This window comes from Bombus affinis, chromosome 4 (genome assembly GCF_024516045.1).
Source record: "Bombus affinis isolate iyBomAffi1 chromosome 4, iyBomAffi1.2, whole genome shotgun sequence".
Lineage (NCBI taxonomy): Eukaryota > Metazoa > Arthropoda > Insecta > Hymenoptera > Apidae > Bombus > Bombus affinis.
Genome location: NC_066347.1, coordinates 620,154 through 645,309, shown reverse-complemented (window position 1 = coordinate 645,309; position 25,156 = coordinate 620,154). Strand labels below are relative to the sequence as shown.

General features: G+C 36.1%; 1 protein-coding gene across 2 annotated transcripts in view; it reads left to right on the top strand.

Annotated features, from left to right (window-relative positions):
• Window positions 1-25,156, top strand: part of LOC126915447 (fibrillin-2-like) — a 208,107-nt gene that overhangs the window by 128,264 nt on the left and 54,687 nt on the right. Inside the window, exons 3-13 of one of the 2 annotated variants that reach the window (XM_050720125.1) lie at window positions 2,131-2,461; window positions 4,142-4,293; window positions 5,258-5,389; window positions 8,278-8,400; window positions 10,724-10,981; window positions 11,424-11,666; window positions 11,778-16,508; window positions 17,574-17,687; window positions 18,751-18,856; window positions 19,173-19,362; window positions 20,235-20,424. In XM_050720125.1, coding sequence (XP_050576082.1) covers window positions 2,131-2,461; window positions 4,142-4,293; window positions 5,258-5,389; window positions 8,278-8,400; window positions 10,724-10,981; window positions 11,424-11,666; window positions 11,778-16,508; window positions 17,574-17,687; window positions 18,751-18,856; window positions 19,173-19,362; window positions 20,235-20,424 — 6,570 coding nt within the window. Of the gene's footprint in view, window positions 1-2,130; window positions 2,462-4,141; window positions 4,294-5,257; window positions 5,390-8,277; window positions 8,401-10,723; window positions 10,982-11,423; window positions 11,667-11,777; window positions 16,509-17,573; window positions 17,688-17,758; window positions 18,857-19,172; window positions 19,363-20,234; window positions 20,425-25,156 lie in introns of those variants that run through there. The other variant, XM_050720124.1, reaches the window with a different exon arrangement.

The window sequence follows — 25,156 nt, the reverse complement described above, 5'->3', positions numbered from 1 at the left end:
TTAGTTGATAGATGTTCCGCCGTGTATTTAGATCATTTTGGCGGTGGAGATGTGATTTTGATGCATGGTTAGCTGTGTGTTACACAGTCTGTTCGTTATAACTCAAATTTGAATTTATGGAAATTTGGGGAACTCTCTTACGCGACTGCGTCAATTACTAAACTGTGTTATCCATTTTCAACTTAATGCTAGCAGATTTATGGATGACCACGGTTTGAATCAGAGTTTGTTTAATGAGAAATAAATAAACTGTTAAAACTGATCTGACAAGACCGCAGTATATATTTGCGAGTGATGTTTGATATTACATTCTTCTATCAAGAGAGATTTATTTCTATGAATTTAGGGTGAACTTTAAGGTTGTTCGATCCTACTATGATGCCTATACAGCAGCAAACACACGTATAATATTTCCACAAAATTAGTTTTGTGACATGAAACGTAGACACGGGTAAATAATATCACTATAATAATATTAATAACAATAGAGCATAATGGAACATTCATTACTTAACATCTATTATTCAGATGTTCCGCTGTTTAAATATTCTGTTATCTAAACATCATATCGCTCGAACGGTATATTAAAATGGAATTTGTATCGTTTTATGTTACGAGTTTAAAAAGGAAAGTACGACGCTAACTATTGAAATGAAGAGAAGCTATTTTATAGGGTAAAATACGGTAAAAGTAGCGTAAAAGTCGCAAAAATGTACATCGTTGAAACCATTTTCACTCTGAAACATTTATACTAATATCAGATGGAAGGACATTCACATGGTTTGAGAGATGGCACTTTCGCGAAATGTAATTCAACGCAACTTAACATATTAAAAAATCTCTGCAATTTAAATTCAGTAGCAGAATATGAATAGGACATCCACGAATAATTTATAAAATATTATATTTACATTATATCTTTTTCATTATTATTATAACAGATATAATTTCATATTTCGATTATAATAAAATGCGTTACAATATTATAATATATTTTAATATGTAGATAGCTATGTTTTTCATTATGTAAAAGCTTTCTTATCCGATTGATCATGTCTTTCTATTCATTGAAATATTGCATATTCTACAGTATCTTCACTGTCATGCTTTAATAATTACTTATTAAAGTAATATGTAAAATTAAAGTATAGATAAAATAAGGAGAGAGGAGTTAAAAAAGAAAGGAAGCATGCAAAAGAAAAAATAGAGGAGGAACAGAAGTGAATATGCCTGTATGCTAAAGGTGAAGCGTAACTATGTGTTGCCATTAACTAAAAACCCATTACTTTACTAATATTTTCAGGGTCTCTGAAGAAACTAATTTTAAGCATTATATCAACAGGTAATTCTCGTTTCCTGCGCACAGTCTGGTAAGTGGTAGAAGTTTATTATATAGATGATTCTCTGTGTGGAGATAATTGGTTCTGCAATGACTGCATAACAGTAGAATAGCTAGGGTAATAGTCAGACATTAGGTTTCAATGCTTTTTCAATGAAGTACACCTTCTCTGTTTATCTTTTGCCTAAAAAGGATTATGTTTTCAAAATTTTGTTTAAACAAGGGATGAAATATATTTAAAAAAATTTGTTACAGTAGAATAAGTAGAGAAATAGTCAGACGTTAAAATTCAATGTTTCTTCATTGCTCGATTTATCTCGAGCGTGAAAAAATTATAGTTTTTAAATCTTGCTTCAATAAGAAATGGAAATATATTAACTAGTTGACACAGTAGAATAAGTAGGGTGATGGTCAGACACTGCGTTTCAATGATTCTTCAGTCAGTAAACTTCCTTTGTTTATTGTTTGCTGAAATGAGCATTACATTTTCCAAGTTTCGGTTTACATTTTGAATGGCTCACTAGTGGCATACACATCCTGGATAACAAATTACATAAAATTTATGTCACACAGGATGTGTACTAAATTAGTTTCTACATTAAAATACACAATTCCGTCTGCAATGTGTTCATCATCCTCGCTCCCTCAGTCTTTTTATTTTCTATTATATTATCCACAAAAATGACAACCATTCCCTTTAACACGTATCATTATTTAAATTTCCGCGGATTATTGAAAGAATTACCGTTTTCATTACCTCGGTCTCTATCGCAATTTTGATCTCCGTTTAGACAACAGATTCCGACACTTTCGCAACGATCTGTATCTCGGTGACGATCCAATTTCAACGACACCGTCGGAGGAAAGGGCGGCAAGGGAGAGGCTGAGGGCGCGCAAAAGGATCGGTGAGCTGAAGAAGCGGAGGAAGGCCAAAGAGAGGAAACAGAGGTTGAAGCAAACCGGCGAGAAGTCGGCGCTCGAATCGCCGCCAGCTATGGCGCGCGCCGCGCTCAATGAAACAATAATGTCGAGGTTGGATCTCAGCTGCTTCATGAAAGCTCGCAGAAAAGGATTTGCTAAAGCTCCTCTGCTTGAAAACGCGAATCCTGCCAAGTACGCCAGGTTTGTATCTCATTTTCTTTCTAGCTCTATCGGGAAACAGAGGGATAAAGGAGGCGAATGTTTATTACGTTTGTACCTGTTTCTCAACTATTTTCTAACTTGATTTGCGGTTTGATGTTTCGTGGTATATCTCGCAAGTTACACATTACTCTTTTGTATGTTTTTCTTGATTGTTTGAACGTGATCACAGAGTTGATTTTTGTGATAATTGAAGGAATTCTTTTTATTGTTTTGTTTTATTTGGTACGGCTGTGTTTCTTATAATTGCGATATTGCATTGTAAAAAATATGGAGATTAAATAGGATTTCGACAACTGTTTATTAGTGCGATAAAGTGACGGGGAATTCGGAATGAACACTTAAAAGATAATTATCTCTTTATTTTCAAGACGTCTTGTGTTTCTTATATCAGATGCAAAAAATGGTAGTAGTAATTATATTATGCATAATGGCATTTAACATACGAAAATAACATTAGATGTATTTAGCGGTTTGCCTGAGTGCTGCCAGGTTCTTCCCAAAGGATCAATGTTGGAGGTTCTTTATTATCTATTGTTCGACAATTAAATGGATCGGGAATCGAAGGAAAGCTAATATCAGAGTTTAAGAAGGTTAATATTGGATGAATTTTTAATAGACAGTAAGCAAAAAATTCCATATAAATATTTCTTCAATTTGACCATGATGTATCAATCATTACGAATTTGAAGGATCGAGATAGAGGCTGTTACCTAAATTCGAATTGAAATTGGAGAATTATTGAAACTTCGGAACTTGCTGTAACTAGGAACTAGGTCGCATGAGAAACTAGAGAAAAGCGATACATTTGTTAACGCGTCCCTTGCTACGCAAGTCACCGGTGGTTTATGGTATTTCTGAGAAGTAATACTTTTCAATTTTCATCAAGCAAACCCAAATATTGGTCATTATATCGATTCAGCCATTCACGTAATAGATATAATACTGTACACAGATTCTAATCATTTAAGCTCTCACGATCGATGGATTCCTCTGAACAGATCTCGCTTATCAACATCATATCCCATATGAGTTGAAATCGTCTATTGAGGATTTCTATACATCCTGCGTTTCGAATCTACTCGATGGGGAGCTCCTGTATCTGATTAAGTGGCATACAGAGAGTTCTAATGTAACTCTCCAGTCCTACAGAATTTTGTCTCGTAGATGTAAGAGCAAATCTTGGTAATTTGATTAAGTCTGTACGGTAAATCTTTTTATTGCAAAAGATTCTTCTCTCGTGATATTCTTTGCGGAACTTCTTGATTAATTCAACGAATTGTATTTCAATTTTCTCAATAATATAATTCAGAAATGTAAATATGATAAAATCTAGTTCTTAGTTTATTGAACTTTCAATTTCTCGGTCAACTCAATTTCAATCTTTTCGCTATATATCCATTTTTATTTCATTAATACAGACATGAGACTTAATTTTAGGCATGACATGAACTCGAACATAATATCACAATTTTTTTTATTTTCATCGTGCAAAAAGATAAAATAGTTTTGAACATGCTGTGTAACGTAACGAACGTTATATTGACTTATGAAGATTAACTGATATCTTATTAACGTAGCGTCTCGTTCGATAAGGATTTATCGCAATTTCGAGTGCGGGCTGCGACCACCAAACATGTTTCTCTGGGTACTTTTTTTCAGGAGGAAGAATATACTGCCACCGTACAATCGATACCTCGTAGCAGTTTACGAGTGCACCAAGGGATACGGTTTCGAGGACTCCACGGCTGATCGACTTTTCTGCAGCGATAGCACTTGGTTAGGCGTACTTCCGCGTTGCGTAAAAGAGGAAGGTAAGATGCCGTGAAAACAAAATCGATACATGGAAAAATATTTGTCCGAGACATTCAAGATAATACTACCTTTTAAAACGTTTTCGGACAGAAAAATATAGAAAATTAAAGTTCCAAAGTAATTTCCATGTCCAAGCTTCAACTTGAGAACCTTCTTTTCTTTTTCCTTTGATTTTGGTGGGAATTAAAACCAAAATGAAATAACTTCCAATGAAAGCTTTCACGTAATTTTATACGTTAAGAGGCTATTTTAGTTTAAAGCATCGCGTTGGTGTTTTCCAAAAAAAAAAAAAAAAAAAAAAAAATCGTGAGGTATTTTTGTATCAGCGTTTTCTTATCCATTTTTGTTATGCCTCAACAATATTCGTCACTTTTTTTAAAATACAGGAATGATTAAAATTAACTAAATTAGAAGACATTGATTATCGGCCCTTAAAATAACGGATCTCATCTCATTCACTGACACGATCCCGATCATTCTGCATATCTGGACCGAAAAGACCCAAAAGAATTTTAATTTTAAAAGTTCATCGCTAGTTCAATTTCCAAAGAAATTCTATTACCTTGGGAAAAAGAAAAAAAGAAAAAGAGTTTTTACAGAATAAACATGAAAAAAGAGAGAAAATAATTTCTTATACGTTTTATATAAAATGAATACAAAGGAATTTTCCATATTACAAAAGTTTATCACTGATTGATTCTCATTTTCCAAAAAAATTCTATTACTTGTGGAAAAAGAATTTTTACAGAATTAACGCGAACATAACGTGAAGGTGGGTGGGATATTTTCCTACACTACACGTTTTATAAATTTCAAACTTCGTCATCGCAGATAACACCATATACCAGACACAAAGAATCCATAAAAATATCGCGCTCGATCAATTTAAAGTCGCTTCTCGACGGGAGAAAGTCGGTCGGATAAGAGTCCACGTAGGGAAAAATTCATTGGCTTTTGTTTCAGAAGCGACACTGAATAACGTGAAACGTTGCAATCAGGATCGTGGTGGGTGCGAGCATGTGTGCGAAGACACTCAAACGGGCGTGAAGTGCTCGTGTTTCGACGGATTTCGTGTCAAAGGATCTTCCTGCATAGGTGATTTATGTTTCATTTTAAACGTTATAATTGCAACTATTGTTTCACGATGATATACATGCGGATGGAAAAAGTTGGGCGAAAGATATTGTTTATAGTATTACACAGTTTAATGTATTCATTGTTGGCAACAAATACTACCAGGAGATGCATTCATGAGTTAGACAATTTGTTTTAGAATTAACGAAATAGCTTTACCTTAATCGATAAAAATAAATAAATATATATACATGGTGGTTGGTAACTGGTGGTACAAGCGGAAAGGAGGTGATTCTACGCGAAAAAAGAAGTCGAAAATATAGAATAAAAATTTTTTGTTTGAGGCTTTGTTTTCGAAAAAATTGACTTTGAATTTTCGCTCGGTACGCGTGCACTTTATCACGTCTCGTTATAACGGATCTCACTGTAGATCGTTGTTTCGATGGATATTATCGCAGTTTAGGTTTGTTTTTGCCGTAACGGAAAATTAGGAATACACAATGAAATAATATGAAGTAATCATAAAGTTTATTATTACAAAAATTGCTGAAAATGTTGCCCATTCTGCCGAACATATACTTCTGCTCTTTTAATTAAATTTCTATGAACGCTTTCTAACGTATTCGATTGTTTTAAAGTATGAAAGGCTACAATAATCTTTTCTTTCAATTGTTCGCAATTCAAAATTCAAAGTCGATTTTCTCGAAAATAAAGCCTCAAACGAAAAATGTTTATTCTATATTTTCGATTTCTTTTTTCACGTAGAATCACCTCCTTTCCGCTTGTACCACCAATTACCAACCACCCTGTATATATATGAACTGGTTTATTATACGTGTTGGTTTACTACAGAGACGAGTGATAGAAATGTAATAGTCAGTGTACATTAACATCATTGTAAGTACAAGTACAGAGATAGTATGCCGGACGTAATTGTCGCTCGCTATTCGACTGTATGACTCGCTATAATGATCGTCCTAAACAGCACGTTCCTCTATTTGTATCGACCGGTGGTATTGTAAAAAGTTCAAACATAACTCCGGTTGACAATTACAAATAACGACGATAATGTTTTGTCCGGAGTTCGTTTACCTTTGAACCTAGCAAACCAAAACAACGTTGGCATTCCAAGGCACAACAATATGAGTCTCTCTCGATTCGAATCTTTCATTGACTCATGTGCCGTTACATATATATACGACGAATAGATTAATTCGTTTGGGAAATTAATTAGATTAATTGCAAATAATTTTGATCCACTCAAGAATGCTAAATTTACGAATTATTATTATTACAATTACATTATTTCAAATCACGAATTACTATTTACTATGAAACTTTGCTATCAACCTGGTTCAGAAATTAATTTAACTAACTGCCAGAAATTGTTATTTAACTTGTGAAATGGTACAATACGGATATTCTACGCAGTATTGGTAATATCAGAAGAAATTCTTTCTTTCAATTATTCATAGCATCTAATATCTCGTACCGGCAAATCCTTGGGTTTGTAAAGCCGATAGGACCTGAGATTGAGACATAGCGCAGTTGTCACGCGGGCGCAAAAGGCAGAAACCGTGACTTACAATTTTCTATCCCTAAAACCTACGCTCGGCGCTACCATCCCCCATGTTTCTTCCGCGCAACTTGCTCGAAATTCGAAAGGGAGTAGAATCTAAGGTTAGAGGATCGTGTAGTTCAAGGCGTGAAAAAGCAGATACGATATTGAATGAGAAACTCGTAAATCGTGAGATCTCGCTTTCCTTAAATAAATTCTACTAAATTCCAATAAATTCCTTGGAACGTATATCGTGGAAAGAAGGGTTGTTGTTAGAAACACGGAAGCGTCTGCAATTTTTAATATCTTTAAACGGAAGGTAATCTTAAAATGAAGGGTATTTTTTGACACAAATAATTCCCTGTTGAATTTCGGATATTTTCTAATAATTGCTCAGATTCTGAGTAATTTCAGATAAAAAAGAAACCAAGAAGCAAAGATTCTGAAACCGATACCTATCTCGAGAACACAAAATTTTAGGCAAATATCTGAAATTCCAAACAGACCGCAGCTGCAACCAATCATCCCGATCATCAACAGAGAACAATCCGGCATCCATCAATCGTTTCGTTCCGTTTGGCCAGAAGCCGGTGAATAAATCACTGAGCACTTTCGCGTCGATTAGTCAACTTAACAGGCGACTGTGTGCGATTCGCAGACGACGCGTGACCTGAACACGGCGGAGGTGCCTATATAATCCCATTGTATGCTAATCGACGTCGGTATCTCCGTGAAAACGAGCTCGCGAACACAAGCTCGAATCGAATCGTGTTTCAAGTGCAACCGCGCTCGCCTCCAGTCTCTACGTGCCGGAATTCGTGTCGTCATGATAATCTCTCCTGTCTATAAATTCACATTCGCATGGTCACGCGCGATATCGTGTCGTCGAAAAATTGACGAACGATGTTATGAATGCTCTTTGGGAACTGGTTCTTAATAAAATGGCATTTATTATTTACTTATAGTATTTAGGTAATTTAATATTATGAAGTAAATACAAGCTATTTTCAATATCGTTTAATTTTTATTTTTTTATTTTTTATTTTTTAGAGTTAGAATATTTAATTAATCTTTTCGTAATTCTTCTTTACGATCTAATGTAAACCAATGTTTTATGTGATTTTTATAAACTTAGAAAAACGATAAAAATTTTGGATATGTATTCCAAAAGGTCGATAACAGGAATAAAAAAGTGGAATGATAAAAATTTTTGAAATAGTATATTTTTGCAATAAAAAGTACAAAAGTATTGAAATATGAATTCAGTCAAAGACGTGAATATACTGCTGCGATTCGATTTAACATTGTAAATAATTGTTTTGATAGCAGTTTTCTCGTTGACTCTTCACAGACATAGATGAATGTGCCGAAGGTACAGCTGGTTGCGCGCAAATTTGTCACAACAATCCTGGCTCCTTCCATTGTGAGTGCCGTTCTGGTTACCAACTGGGAATCGATGGTAAATCATGTCTGGGTGAGTTATAAGATCAATTTACTCTTTTACACCCTCTAGTCGTTCTTTTTATACAGCGAAACTTATAATTATATTATCTTTGTGTGTTGTATACAAGATAAAACATACTATATTATTGAAGTTCCATTTCTTTGCCAATGAAAATATGAATCTGTACAGACAAACGCGCTAATAATTAGAATTAATAATATCAACAATTTCAATGGACCCGGCAACCTCAAATACCGGTAAAATGAAATGAAAAATCCGCTGCATTTTATTCATCTATTAGCTCGACGCGTCGTTTAACGAGGCAAAAACTCGCAGATTCGTGCAAAGAATTTGTATGGCGGACGTTCAACTCACATAACGAATTAATTTAATCTCACCCCGCCCCCAAGATACCCAGTAAATTCAGCTTTCCCTGGGTAACTAGCTAAGGTGAAGGAAGCGAAGCTTTGGCTTTCCGCGATTCAACAGCAAACCGAAGAATTACAAACAACCCTTCCGTTTATCGAATTACGTGTTGCGGTTCGTGCGTTTGGACGAGTTTGGCCGTCTGTCCCGCTAATTCAAACTGATTAACCCTCGAGAACGAGTGGAAAAAACGTGGAGCAATTGAATGTACAGGGGGAAATTTAAATTTGATACGAGCCATTTCAACGAAAGCACTTTCGAAACGAAATTTCGAGACAGGCATACTATTTCGCGTTCAACTTTGTCGACGTGGATTAAATCAACGGAATTGGATGAATTTTTAGGGAAGTTTTGACGGTTCTTGATTAAACTGGTTATCGTGTTCTTACTTGGCGAGTAATTGGAAGTTAGGCGTAATGAAATATTTCTTTTATTTCTCTTGATACAATTCGCACAATTATAGTTATCATCAACAAAATTGGATTACATTGTGGAGGAGTGTTAATGGTTCATCAGTATATTGATCATAGTGCTTTTAATTTCTTATGGAATAATTAAAAATTAAACTCGAAGAGAGTATTCTTTTGTTTATATTATTCCCATTGATATCTTGTAATCGTTATAAACAAAATTGATTAAATATTTGGAAGAACTTTAACCGTACTTCAATAAATTGATTATATATAGTGTTTTTAGTCATGCAGTAATTAAAGTAAATATAATGAACATAATTGGATGGATTTTTGGGGCAATTTTAACAGTCTTTAACTACAAAATTATGCTTTCGATCGTGAAGTTACCATTGAAACCTAGATGTGAAATACTTTTTGATATTTTTTTCGTTGTATTAATAGGAAGCTACTGAAAAATATGATGTTTTTTAAAAAGTTTATATTGTCGAAGCATCGCATTACTGGAATGTGGCATATCCTGTAAAATCCAGTGGGCGTTTATTGACTTTACGAGATAGTTCGATTGGAATTGAATGGAATCGATGCTCGGATAATTGAAAGCACTATTAACTGGTGCTCACACAATCAAGAATCTATTATAGCTGCGGATAGTTGTTGTACCGCACGATTTCGTCTTCTTTATCAGAAATTTGTTTATACTAAAAAATAATTTCAAATATAAACAGCACTAATCGATTTGACTAGTGAGATTAATAAATGAATTTAGACGTATTTAAAAATAACTCTTATTCTGTTTATAATTTCCTTATATACGCTTTTAATTACATTTCTGCTTTTGATGCTTCTAAATTCTCTGTCTTGTTTCCCTTTCGTCACTTTTCTTATTACTCTCCTGTTAATTCTTTAGCTGTTCATTCAAGCATATAAATATTTAACTGAAAAGAATTCTCTTCATAAATTGTTATAAGCGAAACACAAAAAAATAATTCTTCTTGCTGCTACTGCTTCATAAATTATTCACAGACTCTTTCACAAATTTTCCAAATAAATTAACTTACTTTTATTAAACTAATGTTAAACTTTTGATGAAATTTTTCAATTAAATTCTATCTATTAATTTAATTTATTAGTAAATAAATGAAATGAAATTACTTTCATTAAAGTAATGATACTACATAAGACATAAAGTAACACTTATATCAAATCAATTGAACACATTCCATTAAACCATTGTTTGAACAAACGATATCTCTTTCCATATCTCTATCGTACTCGAAACGTTTATCGAAACTTCAGATCCAAAACTTCTTGCTTTCCACGTTTCTAAAATATGAAACGAATGATCATTGCTTCAAATTGAATTAAGTTTGGATTAAGTCAGTTGCGATGCTTTGCGAGAATCGCTGCTCGATGCTGTCTGAAGAGCTAAATGAACAACGAAAGTAGATAGTCGCGAGCTTTGTTCGTTAAATTTCAAAAGCAATTCACAAGATTGCTTGGTTGTTCTCGTTCAGACGTTAACGAGTGCCTGGTGAATAACGGGCATGGCCCATGCCAAGGTACTTGCATCAATCTCGAAGGGAGCTACGAGTGTAGCTGCGCCGATATTCCTGGTCACAAATTGGCTCCGGATAATCACACCTGCGAGGATATCGACGAATGTTCGACGAACAACGGTGGATGTTCTCATGTTTGTTTGAACACACCTGGAAGCGCCTTTTGCCTCTGTCCAGATGGCTTTTATCTGACCAACGATTGGAAGACTTGTCAAGGTAAACCATCTTTCCGTTAAATTTTAAAAATATCTGAAATATTCGATAGAAAATTCTGTTAGAAGGTATTACGTTATTGAAAAATTATTAAAAAAATTATTGCGTATTAGTGGAGTACACACGCACACACAGTGGAGTTTTATTTATATACTTAAAGTAATGTTGGAAGCAGCTGAATTTGTACTATACAGTAGCTATAAAAAGTATTTGTGCACCATTTACCATTACATTGATATACTAATTAATTGAATTCGATTATAATAAATTTTGTACCATTTAAATATGTAGAAAAACTGATAATTTTATATCAATATATAATTTAATATAGGGTGTTGAAAACGAGTAACCATAATCTTTAAAAAAGTTAATTTAACATAAATACAGTTTAAGTTTGATCTTGCTATCTGTCATAATTAGATGATACAATTTATCTTATTATTAGATGTGAATGAATGCGAAAACGCATCCAAGGTTTGTGAGAATAATACTGATTGTGAGAACACTATCGGTTCGTTTAAATGCGTCAACAAGCCGCAAAAGATGACCAAGATTCTTCAGGATGAGGATTACGACACGGAAAATGACGACGACGATGATTACGACGAGGAAGAGAGTATCACGGAAATTCCAGAATTCGGAAAATGTGAGGATGGCTTTCGAAAGAATAACAACGGCGAATGCATTGGTTCGTATATATTCTATTTTTATGTGACACGAATTAGTAGTGTTTGACAATGATGTTTATATGGTAACTTAAATTTATCAAAGTGATTTTTTAAAATCATTACTGTTTCAGACATTGACGAGTGTGTGGAGGGTGACGGAGGCGAACCTCACGGTTGCCAAGAGGAGTGCGTAAACGAGCCTGGCGGTTATTACTGTACTTGCCACTTGGGTTTCGAGCTCCATGAAGACGGTGTGTCCTGCGTCGACATCAACGAGTGCGAAGGAACATCCACTCCATGCTCCCATTCTTGTAACAATACCATAGGTTCCTTTGAATGCATCTGTCCTACAGGATTCACCCTGAAAGAAGACAATCTTACCTGCGTTCGTGCAAAAACTTGTGAAAGTCTCACAACACCCTGCTCTCACGAGTGCCAGGAATCAGAAGATGGACCAATTTGCGTCTGTTCTGGTGGATATCAGATTCATGAAGATGGAGTGAGCTGCACAGACATCGACGAGTGTACTCTAGACTTGTGTTCTCACTTCTGCGTGAATTTAGAGGGTAATTTCGAGTGTATCTGTCCGGAAGGCCTTGAGACACTGGAACACGATAAATTTAATTGCACCGACATAGACGAGTGCACTAGAAGCATGCATAATTGCGAACATGAATGTATAAACATTCATGGCAGTTATACTTGCAGCTGTCAACCTGGATTCACATTGAACGACGATAAGAAGACCTGTTCAGATGTGAATGAATGTTTAAACGATGAACACAGGTGTGACCAAGTTTGTGTAAATTCCTTTGGCAGCTATAGTTGCTCGTGTCGTAAGGGATACAAACTTTCTGAAGATAATTTCAATTGTGAAGATATAAACGAGTGTGTTAATGAGGAACACGGATGTTCCCACGAGTGTGTCAATGAAGAAGGAGGATTTAAATGCAGTTGTCCTTTCGGTTTCCTATTGAGCAACGATACTAAAACTTGTCAAGATGTGAACGAGTGCTTAGAAGGCACCCATCAATGTTCCCACGAGTGTACCAATGTACAAGGATCGTACGAATGTAGATGTCCTCTTGGAATGATGGTAGCAGATGATAAAAGATTGTGTATTGCAACTGACGTGTGTAGGTTGGCTAATTGTTCTCATATCTGTGAAAAGCATCAAGATACATTCAAATGTAGTTGCCCTGAGGGATTCATTATGCAAGATGACGGGAAGACGTGTAATGATATCGACGAATGTCTAGAAGATGAACACGATTGTTCTCATGACTGCGTAAATGCAGTGGGAAGTTACAAATGTGTTTGCCCTGAAGGCCTGGTGCTTCTACAAGACGGTTTGACATGCGAGGATCCATCTTGTCCCCGAGGATTGCGTGAGAATGAGAAAGGACAGTGTCAGGATATCGACGAGTGTTTGGAACAGAATTACGAGTGTTCGCATATCTGTATCAACGAACATGGCTCCTATCGTTGTTCCTGTCCTCCAGAATTGATGCTATCCAATGATAACATTACGTGTGTCCACAGCGATCCTTGTTCTCACTTATCCTGTTCTCATCTTTGCATACCGGATGGTTCGTCCTACAGATGCGACTGTCTTTTCGGATACAGAATAAGCAAAGACAATATAACTTGTGAAGACATCGACGAGTGTCTAACTTTACAACACAACTGCTCCCACGAATGCATAAACACCATCGGCGGATTCGACTGCGCTTGTCCACCAGGATGGAAGCTCGATGAGGATTTAAGAAGCTGCCGAACGTCCACCAATCGGAATTGCTCGCACACGTACGAGGAAGACGGCGAAGAGAATCGTTGCGGTTGTCCCGAAGGATTTGAGTTGCAGGAAGACGAGAGTACTTGCGGTGATGTAGACGAGTGCGACGAGGGACTTCACTCTTGTAGTCACGGTTGCGTGAATACCAAAGGATCTTACTATTGCGAGTGTCCTGCTGGTCTTCGATTACAAGCAGATAGAACAACCTGCCAAGACATCGATGAATGTCTTGAAAATAACGGAGAATGTTCTCACGATTGCATAAACACCGAAGGCAGCTTCGACTGTACATGTCCGGAGGGGTACGAGTTAACGGATGACCACAAAATCTGTTTGGACGTGGACGAATGCAAGGAGGATCTCCATGAATGTTCCCATCGATGCGAGAATTTGGACGGTGGCTACGTTTGCTTGTGCCCAGAGGATTTGCTCCTCGGGCAGGACAATAAGACCTGCTCGAGTGAGGGCCCGTGCGAACGTGCACACAACTGCAGCCACTCATGCGTGAACGTCCACAGTGGTTACAAATGCGAGTGTCCCACCGGCTGGAAATTAAGCTCGGACGGTTGGACGTGCGAGGAAATTGATTTTTGCGCCGGCCAACACGGCTGCTCCCACGAGTGTGTCACCAGCCCGGACGGTTTTCAGTGCCACTGCCCGACCGGTTATATTTTGTCCAAGGACAACAGGACCTGCCTGGACAAAAACGAATGCGAGGAGGCGAACAACGAGGTAAACAACGGTTGCTCTCATTCCTGCGTCAACACAGTCGGCAGCTTCGAGTGTGGCTGCCCGAACGGCTATCGACTGACCGTCGATCGAAGGACCTGCGAGGACGTGAACGAGTGCATCGAGGACAACGGCGGCTGCTCTCATCTCTGTGCAAATATCGAGGGTGGCGTCGAGTGTGCTTGTCCTGATAACTACAAGTTGCTCGAAGACGATGGGAAAACATGCGTCGAGATCGACGAATGCTTGATCGATAACGGTGGTTGCTCTCATTTGTGCCATTACGAAAATGGCACTGTGTCCTGTTTCTGTCCGCCTGGAATGCTCCTGGAGGATGATAACGCCACTTGTACGGAAGAGAACAAATGTTACGTAGATAACGGTGGTTGTTCACATTTTTGCAACAATGAGAATGGACAGATATTCTGCTCCTGTCCATCCGAGATGGCCTTGTCAGAAAATGGGACCATTTGCGTGGAACAAAACAAATGTTTGGTGGAAAACGGTGGCTGCTCCCACGATTGCCATTACGAGAATGGAGAAACGTCTTGCCACTGTCCAGTTGACATGATCCTCTCGGACGATAAACTTCTTTGCATTTACACGAATAAATGTTTCGTCAACAACGGCGGTTGCTCCGACATCTGCGCCTATTCCAACGGATCTACCAGCTGCGAGTGTCCATCCGGATTCAAGCTATCGGAAGAAGACAACGCCACTTGCATCGATATCGACGAATGTTTAGAATTATTCGACAACTGCACGCACAAGTGCTCGAATACGGACGGAGGATTCGAATGTTCCTGCAACGAAGGATTCAAAGTGAATCCTATCGAACCCGCTTTTTGCGATGACGTGGACGAATGCGAGGACTCGAATGCAGGATGCTCTCATACCTGTCTAAACTTGGTAGGATCGTTTCGTTGCACGTGTCCATCAGGATATACCCTGGAGAACGATAACAAAACATGTAGGTTAATCGATGGTTGCAAACAGAACAATGGAAACTGTTCCCATCATTGCCATCACGAAGAAGGCAACGAAAAGATTCACTGTTCCTGTCCTCTGGGTTTCAGATTGAAACAAGATCAAAGAACTTGTGAAGATATCGACGAATGTGAAGAGTTTGAGAATGACGTAGAACTAGGTTGCTCTCATATCTGCGTGAACACCGAAGGAGGCTATTACTGTGAATGTCCTTCAGGATATATTTTGTTACCAGAGGACAAGAAAAATTGTATCGACGTGAACGAATGCCTGAACAGTCAGCACAATTGTAGCCACGACTGTTTAAATCTTTTAGGAAGCTACGTGTGTACCTGTTACGAAGGACACTATTTGCACTCTGACAAATCCACTTGCCTGGACATCGATGAATGTCTCGAAAAAAATGGTGGCTGCTCCCATCAATGTACCAACACTATAGGTGGTCATTTTTGTTCCTGTCCAACAGGCTACGAACTTTCTCAAGATGAAAAGACCTGTGTAGACGTAGACGAATGTGAAACTGACGTAGCTGACTGTTTCCATGAATGCATTAACACGTTAGGTTCATGGAAATGTGCTTGTCCCGATGGTCACATTCTGGCAAATGACTCCAGAAGCTGCGTAGATATCGACGAGTGCAAGCTGAACAACGGAGGTTGTTCTCACGCGTGTTATAACATTATCGGAGGTGTTAAATGTAGTTGTCCCATTGGGTTGCGTTTAGACGAAACTGGAAAGACGTGCAACGACGTGGACGAGTGTTTGACAGAAAATGGTGGCTGCTCGGACATCTGTGTCAATTTAGAAGGAAATTTTTCCTGTCAATGTTTGAGTGGTTTCCATTTGCACACGGATTCCAAAACTTGTTTGGACATTAACGAATGTGAAATGGAAAATGGAGGATGTTCTGATAATTGTATAAACGTGGAAGGCAGCTATCGTTGCGAGTGTCCAAATGGCTTTTTCTTGGAAGATGATTCAAGATCCTGTTCTGATACAAACGAGTGTGAAAATAATAATGGTGGTTGTTCTCATGAATGTATTAACGAACTTGGTTCTTATCGATGCGATTGTCCAGTTGGTCACGAGTTGAAGAATAAATCATGCCACCACATAGATCCTTGTGGCAATAACAATGGTGGCTGCGAGCAGATTTGTAACGCGAAGAATGGCACGGTTATATGCACGTGCAAGGAAGGTTTCCAGTATGACGAGACCGATCGTTCGAGGTGCAGAGATATCGATGAATGCGCTGGTCGGCATGGGTGTGATCAGTTGTGCGTGAATACTATTGGATCGTTCGAATGCACATGTAAAGATGGATTCAAGATGCAGAATTCTACGTGTGTTGGTGAGTATTGTTTCTGTTTATGAACATATCTCTTTAGTTTTGCTTGGTAACTCGAGTCCTGTTCTATTTAATTATTTAGCTTCTTGGTTCATTTTAAGTATAGAAATTTGTATGTACAATATTTAAAATTAGGACAGATATGTTGAACTATTTAACTTTTCAAGATTTAAATTTTTAAATTGATGATGGTATCATTATTTTCTGTATTATGTATATTTCTTAAGACCAGACCTTTCTTCTTCGATCGAATATAACCAAGCACTGCATGAGGTAGAAAATTAAAAATTTAGGTCAAGGAAAATTAAGCGCGTACAATATGTATTTACAGTCGCTTTTTTACGCGGGTAACACTATTGCTGAAAAACCGGAAACATAATACTTTGCCTCGGCATTTCACTTTCCTTAGAATTCGGTTTCATTCGTTACCACAGTTTCCATGAAAGTTTGGTTTCTTGTTGCTCGCGGTTTCAATTTGCAGATTTATTCATAATTACAATAAATTGGACAGAATAGTAATACCTATACATATAATATTGAAATTAAAATTTTATGTTTATAAATGGAAAGTTTGAATATGATTTTGCAAACTATGTGCACAATTGAAGTAAATAAAAATACTTCGTAAATAGAATTAATTAGACTTTATCTTTCCGATTTATGTCGGTTAGTTTTCTTTCCAGTAATGAAATGGCTAATACACCGTCATTTTTATAATTCAAACTCGAGAATCGTATAAATCAATAAATAAAAAGAAACATTACAAAGTTTTTAAACTTCATGACCACCATTTGTTAAAACGTCACAATAATCAATAATATTTAGACTATGGATTTTTATGCATTTATAGGAAATCTGAAGATGTAAAAATACACTGAATATACATAATATGACACAGATATGATACAAAAGTAAATAAAATATCCAAAGCGGAATACTTACAATGTTTAGCAGATAGAACAATTTTCTACCTAGCTTCCATTTTTTAAATTATATTCGCAAAAATCTGAATGTTCACGAATATCCGAAATCTAATAATAATTTTGTTCTAACACTAATCATTTTCAGACATCGACGAATGTACAACAATACCCTGCAAAGGAAAGGAGTGTATCAACACTTACGGCAGCTATCGTTGCAACTGCGAGGCAGGCTATCGATTGGACGGCGACGATTGTGTAGGTACGTGGAAAATATTTGCTTGATCGAAATATTCGTTATATTTCTATTAAGCGCAAGATTGGCCTGTACAGATGTCGACGAGTGCGTCGAGAACGCGCCTTGCAAAGAGAACTGCATCAACACGGTTGGCTCATATCGATGCAGTTGCTCGCAGGGATTTAGGCCACGCGTAGATGATTGCATAGGCAAGTATGGTCGACTATGACGGTGTTTCAGAAGTGAAATTGTCGTCGTCAGACGTGGTGCATGCTTCACCTATGTAATTTTGGTCAGATGGAAAGGAGTAGCGACGATTAATCGCTTGTTAACGGCCAAACAGGAATACTTTGGCTCTTGCAATAGCTAAAAGGCTGTTGCGCTTCAGAAATTCGGGGAATGTCGGAGCGAATTTCGAATGATGCTGAAGTTTGATTAGGAAGACAAAGAGTAACCCAGCGCCGATTTTCGGAATAATTGAACGCTTGTGTGCTTGAGAAACTAAGCAAATTTTCAATGAAATATTGCGGCTTGATTTAAAATAGTTCTCCCCCTTTTTTTTTATAAAGGAAAATTCAGACTATGATAAGTCATGGTTACTTTGCATGATTATTTGAGTCGTATAAACACCTCTTCCATAATTGTTGTTTAAAAATTCGGAACTATTGAAAGGAAAATATTTAAATTCACATACTTCATACTTTATGTAGTATCAAAAGAAAAGCGTAGTAGGGGTCATCTCCCCGAGAAGACCAAGAAATGATTTAAGGTCGAGGTAGTCCTTTTGGAAGATTCTAAGAACACACGTCGAGAGGTTGGGTGTATAAACCCACTAAGCCGAACGAAAACGTTGACATTGTTTATCACTGAATAATCTGTCACTCTTTATCATTATATTCATCGTTATTAAATACACAAACTATATCACCTTGTTAACAAATAAAACATCCTTACTTGTCCTTGCTCTAGACCCATTTTAGATACTACGTTTATAATCAAAGTTAATGCATGAATACGATCGTTTGAAAATTATGAAAAATCAGAGATATGCATATGTTGACTATAATACCTTCTTGTTTCTAATTAGATATAAATGAATGCGAGTGGAACAACGGCAGATGTGAACAAGATTGCATTAATACAGTCGGCTCCTATGTTTGTGCTTGTCGTCCTGGCTATATATCCAGTCAGAGGTGAGAAAACTAATTAAATTTATTCCCTTATAGCTGACTATAAAATGAAAATATTCCGAACAATTGTTACGTATAATTAACATGTCAGAAATAATTGAAATTATTCTTGTTTTTAACCAGTAACATTAAATTTCATCGCAAACGAAATATATTTTAGGAAATTCAGTTCTCTACCTAATTTTTCTTCTGAAAATTGTTTCTATATAAAATTATTTAGGCTCCCATGTATATAAATTCAATGACACTTTATCGAAACGTTCGACGTAGTTCGCGTCATCGAGATTTTCGTGGACGAATTTCTGGCTTTTGTTTCCAGAAATAGAAGCCAGTGCCAAGATATAAACGAGTGCTTGAACCGTAACGGGGGCTGCAGCGGCGAATGTATTAACACAGCCGGAAGTTACTACTGTACGTGCAGCGGCGACCTGGTGTTGGCTTCCGACGAGAGAACTTGCGTTTCAGCGGAATTGAGATGTCATGCCATGGAGCCGCCTTTGCACGCCGAAGTGCGTGACAATTCGTTCTGTGAAATATACGTAACTGCTTAAATATATTTGAAATATGTTAATTTCATCTGCATACATTTTCATCAATTTTATGTACGGAAACCCGCACGAGAAAGAAAAAGACAGTATGGAATTATTTTGTAAAGATTATACACGATGCACTTTTTTCACTAAAAGAATTTTAATACATGTTTTTTTGGGGGGGGGGGTTTAAAGTATTGATATGCGGGTAGTGGTAGAAAACAAAAAAGAAATAAGTTACCCGAGCTATTCCGCTTTTAAAGATTTTTTTTTTCAAAAAATCCACCGGAAAAATTGCAAAGTGTCACTGAAATAAAGGAACACTCTGTTGTTTCGGAAAGGGTGTTTTTCTCCTAGGTAAAATACGTTCCCATATTTAAAACATTAAGATACTTAATAACAAATTCTAGTCAAAATATTTATCTAAATTTAGTTCAATTTTTAGCTTCAACCAATTTTCCTCTAAAATATTTAAAATCGAAATTATATGTACATCGCATATATAAATTTTATCTCCATTTTACTATCTAACCAAAAAATATTATAAATATTTCTCCAAATGCGACATTGCAAGGCGAACGAATTTACTACACAACCTAACACATTAATGTCAATATATCCTATCGTTTTAGAATCTCTATATCTGTCATCCTACTAACCACCAAAAGAAAGCCTGAACATAGTAAAAAAAGAATCAAATCTCTGATCGCCAATACCCTCATTTCAATGTCACAGCCACTTTAATACCCAATCCTCTTACGTGTACGAATTCTCTAGCCGGCTCGGAACAATATTCTTAAAATTTCTGCTCCTGCAGACATATTGTATTTTTGACATCCCTCTTATTCTAGATCAGATGCCCAGGTCATTCTTCCGGGGCAGTGGATTATCCTGTTGGAGCCAGATGTCATATACGATGTGGAAGAGGTTTCAGGCTAGAAGGACCGCACACGAGGTACTGCATGGCCGGAGATCGATGGAACGGGAAAGAGCCGACTTGTATTCAAGAATCGATCGTGACCGATTCCCGTTATCATTCAGGTGAGCTCTTTCTTTGACCTTTCAGTCCATGGTAATCCGTCGCAACTGTAAGTCAATCTTCAAATTTAGATGCTTTTCCTTAGATATTCCTTATTTATATTTTAATGTTTGATTAAAACTAGGGTAAGGTAGGTTTATTTGAGTCAAGCTAAGTAATTTGCTTGCAATTGCGTGCTTTCAAATGAAAGTTTGATCCACCCACGATTTCGAGTTACTTCTTCGATCCTTTCTCACATTCTTCTTGATCTTAATTTATTGATGTTATTGTTATCTGTTTCTGACCAGATTTGCAATAAGACATCTTTAAATAACGTTTTGTTATTTCGTATGTTCCGTGATATATTTTCATCGAGATCATCACATGTTTGATAGGGTTTTAATCTAATGTCTAGAGTAGGCCACGGTAGTAAAACCATGTTATTTTCCTGAAAAGATTACATTCGCTTTGTAAAAAAATAATAATTCGCAGTGATTCGATTTAATAATATTTCTCTGTTATACACGAAACATCAAATCCCAGTGAAACCATATTTTTTTAGAATAAACGATTTAAAAAGTGCAAAAATCTATTTTGTGAAATCTTTATGAAAAGAGTAGTAAATTTTGTAAAATCAGTACGGATTATGTAAAATATATTTCGATTTTAATTACGTACAATGTTAGTTATGTGTAAGAATTCCGTTACCAATTAACAAAAATTGCATGAAGTCGATCTTTCAAATTATTTTAACGAAAATGTCGACTACAATAAACAGATTCAATAAAAGATTTGTATCTTTTCCTAATTTGCTTCCAACGGTGAAATTAACGAAGAAAATGCAATTAAGAAAATTAGTATAGACGATGAGGCGATATCTGGTCGGTGTTCTTTAAAATTCAGTGTGCTTCTTGAACGTCAAATTAAATTACGTTAAATTTGGCGTTGCACTTGAAACTTTTATTACGACGGAGGATGTGCACTGAGCACTAAAGATATCTAGTGATTTGAGATCAAAATGATGGACGTTTTAGGTTGGAGCATAAATGTTAAATTTGAAATAATGTAGATTGATGTTAGAGAGATTTTATTTGTAGACATTCTGGATGAAGCTATGTGGAACGATAAATTGTTGATAAAGAAAGGTTCAGAAATCATACTTACACGTTGATGTGTTGATATTAATTACTATGAATATTTACGGTGGCTACAAAAAGTGTTTGCACATTTAATTTTCATATTATACAATTTTTATAATCATATGAAAGTATTATTAAATAGTAAAAAAGTGTAATATACCTGGACCTAATTAATTACTATGTAAATGTTACAACAAATACAATGATCTGCAAACGTTTTCTGTAGCTACTGTATATTCTTTGGAATATTTAATATGTAATTTTAATCGTTCGATCGATAACGTGTGTTTGCCACCTTTATTTAAAGTTATATACTCTATCGAGAGATATATAAAAGAAAAAAAATCTAAGGAAATGCTTTGTCATAAATTCAAATAATTGTAATTCGTAGATTTTCCGAAACATTTAATAATTCTAAACTTCTGATTGATAATGCGTTTCTATCGCATTTTCATAAAAATATGTAATATAAGGAATCCTGTATATGTTTAAAAAATGGGTATTATGTAACAGAAAAATAGAAAATGTTGACACATTTTTTCAAAAGTTTAAAGAAACGTCACCATAAATTAAAATGATCCTTCTAAGGAGCCGCGAAACGTGACGTTTCGAGTAATCTGTTAGCTCGCCTGTTGAGGGAACGAAATTACAACCGCGAGATCCGAGAGGGTCGGCTTACGTCTCATTTTCCAAAACGAACGGTCGCGGAAAGTTAGGGAATCCAGTAGTCGGCTCGCAGGTGGCCTTTGCAAACGATCGGGAAGAAAGATCACCGTCAGCAGCAATTATTTACCAACGAAAATCCTGCCGGCGCATTTAATTAGTCACGCGGCCGGTCTAAACAGCTTTTAATAATAGGAAGTTCTGGCGTAAAGGCCGGTTGCTAACGACGCTATACGTTAACGCCATAGCTTAACGAGCTTGCAGAGACGCATTTCAGTTTTTTACATTTCATTTCCTACACTCCCTTGTGTTGTTTCCATCGTTTCGCTTTCTCTTCTCTCTGTCTATTCTGAATGTCTATTCTTCTCTTCAGTGATTTCCATGCCGCTTTGTTTCGCGCGACAGCGATGAGATTTCCACATGTTGGTTGTCGTGCTTTATTGGAGCGTGCTGATATGAGACTTCTTCTTTTTACCTTGTTTGATGAAGACGAATTTATTGCCTGCTATTAAAATATAGAATATCTGTTGAAAAATTATATAACAATAACAGTTGCTTTATTCATCCTGGAATACTATATATAACTTTCTTAATCTGATTTATAATTCAGAAATCAAGCAATTTGAATATGAAATCTTGTTTAACTAACAGAATAGTTCCACAATGTTTGGTAATTATAAGTAATTGACTTATAAATAGTTAATTTATTCGTATAGAGATTTAACAGTAAAATCACATTATTGTATTATTACTTTGAAAATATAACAGACATCGTCCAAACATTTGTAGTATATAGCATTGTAGAATTTGTGATCTAGCATTGTAGAAGGGTAAAATTAAAAGTTCCACCTTGTCGATTCTAACATTGTATCTCTACAGAAAACCCATGAGACACGAGACCAATAACTAGACTACACTAATCCATGATTCAAAATCCATAGTAAACATCTCAGATACAAGAGTCATAGAATTTCGGAATCTACGTACCCGAGGGCGTACAATTCACCAGAGATTACACAAAAGTCGCAGAACTTCCGTTAGACTAGTAGTTCAAAGTTTGGGAACTATGACTGTTCCATCTCCAAAATGATAGGATTTACCTTGATTCGGATCGGAACCCTTAGCTCTCTGACATTAGGGTTACAGAATCTTCTTCAGGCTAGTTGAAAGTGTAGAAACTACCACATTCCTCACTCGAAGCAGTAGAATCTACTACAAATCAGTTCAGAATTCGAAGATCTCGACATTTCGTTTGTAGAATGCGTCTTGAATCTGTTCAGAAGCTAGAAATTTTTAGATTTCTAGCTATTGGAGATTGCAAAACTGATCTTGAATCAATCTACAGACTAGAAACCGTGATATTGATTTTCGAATAGTATTTGTAGTAGTATCTATTTGTATTGAATCGGATCGAAGGCTTTTTTATTTTTGACTTCAAGGACGTAAAATCATTTTCGGGTGAATAATTAAAAGTGTCAAGATCTCGACGTTTCTGGTTTTAAAATGGTAGAATCCGCAGAATTTGCAAGGATTGATCTCAATGATCAAAGACCTCGACCTTTCCATCACTGAAGTCACTAATTGATCATTAATCAATGCAGAAAATCTTGAGATTTTTAATTCCGTATATTTTTCAATTAATTCTGAAATTTGAGTTTTGCTGATCTTCTAATAAAATTGTATTAGAGTACTTAAAACATTTGTGTGTTTTCACGGAAGTTCTAGTAATATTTCTTCTATATATAAATATCCTGCCTTACCTTTATTCAAAATGAAAAAACTTTTTCAGTTTTTAATGGAAAGTCTAGAAACTCTAGCGGTATTAAACAAAATGAAAATTGTAGTCGTGTTATATAGAATAATTCGAAAATTTCATTTAATTAATTATTCTTTAAATATGTATCCGTTTAAATAACAACAATTTCTGTCCAATCTTCACAAATTTATTCATGTAATATACCTAATAAATATACCTAATAAATTTTCAAACTCAATTTTCATATCATATGTATAAAAAATATCATCGTACAGTTTTAACTTACTTCTATGTAAGGAATCACTTTCTCTCCGGATTTACAATTTTAGAATCACGTTGTATATATCACATGGACCGGTTTCCTCTTGCAAAAACTTATGAGAAACATTCTAGATATACTATGATACGATATATCCGCGTACGATATGCAAATCATAAATTCGGCACTATTCTATTTGGCGTGTTAGCGTCGAATGGGTCGAGAGTCACTTCTAAGTTGTGATAGCCATTAGAGACACTACTTCAACTACTTGAGAGGGAAACGCCGAGAACATCCAGCGACGATAAAATTTGCGTCGTGGATGCTAATACGAAAGACTTGGGAAGTGGTAGAGATCCAACGAGGAAGATTTCTGCTCCTAGAATTTAATATCGAGGGGTTGTCAGGTCACAGACTCTGATTACGATGATCCTCCAGTGAAGTGTGTTGATAATGGTTCTCTGCAGGTCAATAGCGACAATTAATTCGGAAGTTGAGCTTTATGTGTTCATAATTGGTCTGGCCTTTCTGACAAATTTCGAGTCGTTATGAATCAGACTTATGGTCTTATGTTAATCCATATTTATCGTTATCAGCTTTCTTGGTACCATTAGTACACAGGTTGTCGGTTCGATGCCGAAGATACGAACTTTAAAAACAGAATTGTTAAAAGATGCTGGCAGAATATCACAGAACGAACAACAAATTGCACTTTAACGACTTATCGGTTAATTGAACAATAAATATATTTTGAATTTCTTTTATATAATACAAATATATCTATGGTAAAACTGACCCTAATATTAGTGCATTATGCTCTACCTATAGAAAAATATGTGCGTTGATAAAAAAGAAAATCAGGTAAATTCATGATAAAAATATGTACTACGAATTCTCCGAACAATCCAATAATTCTTTCGATAAAAATCCGCACCCTC